This window comes from Perognathus longimembris, chromosome 22 (assembly GCF_023159225.1).
Source record: "Perognathus longimembris pacificus isolate PPM17 chromosome 22, ASM2315922v1, whole genome shotgun sequence".
In the NCBI taxonomy this organism is placed as follows: domain Eukaryota; kingdom Metazoa; phylum Chordata; class Mammalia; order Rodentia; family Heteromyidae; genus Perognathus; species Perognathus longimembris.
Genome location: NC_063182.1, coordinates 34,280,583 through 34,284,870, shown reverse-complemented (window position 1 = coordinate 34,284,870; position 4,288 = coordinate 34,280,583). Strand labels below are relative to the sequence as shown.

General features: G+C 49.9%; 1 protein-coding gene across 1 annotated transcript; it reads left to right on the top strand.

Annotated features, from left to right (window-relative positions):
• The first annotated feature begins 905 nt into the window (after positions 1-905).
• On the top strand, positions 906-3,096 carry LOC125339962 (golgin subfamily A member 2-like). The gene is made up of 3 exons (XM_048331319.1): positions 906-2,136; positions 2,285-2,873; positions 2,961-3,096. Exons 1-3 carry the CDS (start codon positions 906-908, stop codon positions 3,094-3,096), a joined length of 1,956 nt encoding a protein of 651 aa, XP_048187276.1.
• The last annotated feature ends 1,192 nt before the right edge of the window (positions 3,097-4,288 follow it).

Here is a 4,288-nt window from a genome sequence, read left to right as displayed (position 1 = left end):
GACCATAAAAATAAAATAAAATGTATAGAGTAGACTGAGTAGACTGAGGCGAAATGTACTTTCTTGAGACAGAGCTTTAGGGTACGTATAGGAAAAATTTTGAAGTCTCTTAAAGAAAGAATAAAAAGAGCTAGGCAGAGTATGTCAGGGTTCTAATGCCAGCAGGACAAAATACATAAAGAAATCAAAGCAAAAATAATCTTATATGTGATATGCACTACTCTCTGAAGATGAACACCTGCCACGTGGTAAGCTCTGATGGCCTGAGTCTTACGTAGATACCACAGACCTTGCCACAGATGGGAAAGGAGTTGTTAGAACTCTCAGGGGCTTGGCTCATGGGTGTTCAAGAAGCAAAACAAGAAATGTACACACTGCCCTACTATGTAACTGTACCCTTTTTGCACAACACCTTGTAAAAAAGTTTGTGTTCAATTAATAAACAAATTAATAAACAAATCAATTAATAAGCAAATAAAATAAATAAATAAAATTTTTAAAAAAACTGAGCACCTATCCAGCTCTAGCAAGTCCCACGCTTGCCCACAACTACACTGGACAGAGTTAGATGTGGATAGGGCTGCAGGAGCAGCTGTCATCAGGACTCCACCCATTCTGCCTGGATCACAAGTCCCTGGCCACACCCTCTATTATTTCACACTCCTCGCTGGCCAATGGGATGGCAGACTTGGGGCCATGCCCGTATCCTCTGCTGCCTACTAGCACTGGTATTCCCTCTGTGGGCTTACACCACTCCCAGCCATTGAGGGAGATGGAGGGGGCCGAGTGGTGATGGTGATTATCAGTGAGCGAAGAGGTATAGTGAGAAATAGACATTGTTAGTGATTGTAGATTGTAGATTGTAGATTGTAGATTGTAGATTATAGATTTCAGACCGCCTGGGAATGTGGCGACTCTGTCTTCCCTGCTGCCCCAGGCCTCGGAGGTCTGAAGAAACCAGCCAAAATGAAACAGCTGCAGCAAATCAACTACGGCAAGAATACCAGCAGAATTGTCCTGCAAGTGGACCTGCACAATCTAACACAAAGAAGAAAACTGTCAAGGGCCAACATCCCAAGAGAAACACCACTGGGTATGGTCAATCAACTAAGCGTAGAGCCAAAGGGCACGCCTCCCCTGAGCCGGCCCTGCCTTCCTGCAGCTCGAGAGCTTCCTGGGTGGAGAGTGTCATAGCTCCCAATAACACCGAGGATCTGAGGAGGCACTACCAATTCCTCATGCTTACCCTGCACTGCAGCAAGTTACAAAACCAACAGCTCTCCAGTGAGATCCACCAACTGAAGGCAGAAAAGAAACTCCTGCAGCATCGACAACAAAAAGAGAATTGGAGGAGAGCCCAAGAGAAAGAAGCAATGCAAACAGAACTGGAAGCCCACAAGGTAACGATACAGATGTTGGGTGAAGAAGAATGCAATTTACACTGTGCCCTGGCCCGCATGCAGCAAGTGTTTAATGAGAGAAAAAGGGAGCAGGAAGGGGTCACCAGCCGCCGGCAGGCTGCACCGCAGCAAGTTGCAGAGCAAGACATAGCCTTGTCCCCAGTCACCACCCAACAGGATGACACTCAAAAGAACAATCCACAGCTCATCCAAGACCAGAAACAGAGCAGGAGTGGTGATTTGGAGGAAATCAACAGCGAATTGCAAAGAAAGCTGCAAGTCCTCTGCACCCAGAAGCTCAACATGCAAAACAGAATTCACAAGCTCCAAAAAGCCGCAGAGGAGCGGGCAGTGCTGAAAAGGCAAGTGGACAACCTGAGAAGGCTGGTGATGGCCATGAGGTCAGAAAGGGACAACTTTGCCATATACCTGAGGAGGGAGAGGGCCATGTGTGAGGACATGATCCAGCAGCAATCCCAAGAGATGAAGCATCTTAGAGAGGAGAGAGAGCAAGGGCAGAGGCAGGTGTTGGAGCTGGAGGTCAACCTGGAGGAGTTTAGAAAACAACTGGCAGAGCTGCAGGCGCCCGCAGGACCAGCTCAGGCTGAGCAGCAGCTGCAGGCCCAGGCCTTGCAGATGCAGGAGGAGGTCAAGGACCTGAAGCAACAGCTTCACTTGCAGGTACAGGAAAAGCACAGCCTCCGTCTCCAGAACCTGGAGCAACAGGAGCGGCTGTGTAGACTGGAACAGGCAGCCGAGGAACCCGTTCCTAGGCCTGCCGAGGATCGGCACAAGACACCGGACACAGAGAGATGCACACATGTGCAAGATGGAGAGATGGAAGATCCACTGCTGCAGCTGCAGGATGCTTTCCACCAGCTGAGCGGAGAAGGAGGAGCTCGCCAGCGCGCTGAGCTCAGAACAGCACCTGAAGAAACAGCTGCAGGAGAAGCTGAAGCAGCAAGAGAACGATCTGCACAAGTGGAAGGAGGAGGCTGAGAGGGCGAGCTTCTTGGCTCAGGAGGGGCAGAAGCTGCAGGGCCAGTATCGGATCCAGCTGCAGAAACTCAGAGACACCTGCGATCGGCACACATTCTCCAATTGGAAGCTGAGGACAGAAAACGATGCCCTGCAGGAGCACCTGCAGACGCAGAACCAGCTGCTGGAGCAGCTGAAGCAGGAGCAAGAACAGAGCAAGGTGCTGGCCCAGATGGAAAGGGAACAGTTACAGGACACTCTCAAGTGTCTAGAAGCAGCAAGGCAACAGAAGGAGCAACTGCAGGCCCAGCTGAGTGGCCTGGCGTTTCCTCCAGAAGGCCAAGCAGTGAGTAACGGGGAAGAAAGGGGGGCGGAGGCAACCCCACTCGACGTAACCGTCCCTGACGATGTGGACAGCCCTCAAGACATCAGGGACTTTTACCAGAAAGCACTATCGGCTGCTGAATCTAAAAAGGAAAAACTCAGCCAGCAGCTGCAGGAGCAGCAGGCCCGCTGCAGGTGCCTGGCCAACCTGGGATCCCAGTGCCAGACCAAGCTGGATCAAGAGGCCCTCTTACCCAGGACGAGGACCCACGGCTTGTTTGGGAAGAGGAAGCGGGACACACAGGGGCTCAAGAGGGAGCTGCAACTCTGCTTCAGCCCCGACCTGCCTGACAAGGTGGACTTCCAGAGTGGAGTGGATGACCTGCAACAGTGATGCAGCCGGCTGTCAGAGCACATTACCGCCATCGAAAAGTCCATTGTGGCCTGCAAAGAGCAGATGGAAGATCTGGAGACCCTGCTTCAGGAGAAAGATGAGCATGTCGACCTGCTGTCCCAGGAGAAGCAGCAGAAGAAGAAGGAGCTGCAGGAGCGGCTGTTGCGTCTTGCAGCTGAAGGCCTGGAGTGCCAGGACAAGATGCAGGCCGACACCGAGGCCCCTGCTGCTGACACCACTGCAGACTTGGCAGGCCCCATGAAGATTGAATGTAGCGAGGAGCACGACGGTCTTGAGGAAATCCCACTGGATGACGACGTGGAACCTTCCACAGCAGAGCCTGCGGTTCAGTGCCCCCTAGAGGACTCCACCACACACTTTGGGGGCTTGGGGAATGAACGCCCCATCCCGTTCTGGTCCAGACTTTTGAATTTTGTTAAGCAATCATAGCAATGTAGAGGAATCCATTGTTCAAAGTCGGTCGTTTTGCTATATAGTCAAACCTACTCTACTGCGGGTGGTGTAAAATTATAGCACATGTAATAAGGTACAGTCTGTGAGAATTGATAATAAATGGCTCTTATGCTCAAAAAAAAAAGAAGCAAAACTTGTGCATTACACACTCAGAAGGTCACGTGAAGAGTTCTCTTGGGCCCCACCATAGAGATGAGACTTACATAAGGAACACAAGGACAATGCTTCCTCTGGAGTGGTTTACTGTTTATTCTGGTACCTGTACTCTTTTCCCACTCAGTTGGAGTAGTAAACTATCATCTGGAAAGTTATATGAGATCACCCAGAAAGTCATTCTCACTCAGTTGATCTGCTTGGTACTACGATTGAGATTGACCGTGGTGAAACAAAGCTGGACCGGTGACCTCTCAACATCTCATATCAGAAAAAAAATCAATCAAATGGATCTGCACTACATGGAAGACAAGTAAGATATCTAGAATGACTCCTGCGGCAGGCTGAGAGTAGAAAGGCAGTCTCTCACACAGTGAGTCTCTCAACTTTAGTTTCATGTTTTTCACAGACACATTGTATGGCTCACAAGAGGAAGGCTAACGTTACTTGTTTCAGCTAAATATTCTCACAAAGAGAGATCCCCCTTCCCCTTATTCTGTCTTGGAGACTTGAAAGCTACTTTGAAAAATGCATTTAGTGTCATTGAAGGTTTCTGAGCTCGCTG

Coding starts and splice junctions, on each gene's coding strand:
- LOC125339962 (XM_048331319.1), top strand. CDS start 906: ATGTGGCGACTCTGTCTTCCCTGCTGCCCCAGGCCTCGGAGGTCTGAA. Junction 2,137..2,284: donor GGAGCAACAGGAGCGGCTGT/GTAGACTGGAAC, acceptor CCACCAGCTGAG/CGGAGAAGGAGGAGCTCGCC. Junction 2,874..2,960: donor GAAAAACTCAGCCAGCAGCT/GCAGGAGCAGCA, acceptor CCTCTTACCCAG/GACGAGGACCCACGGCTTGT.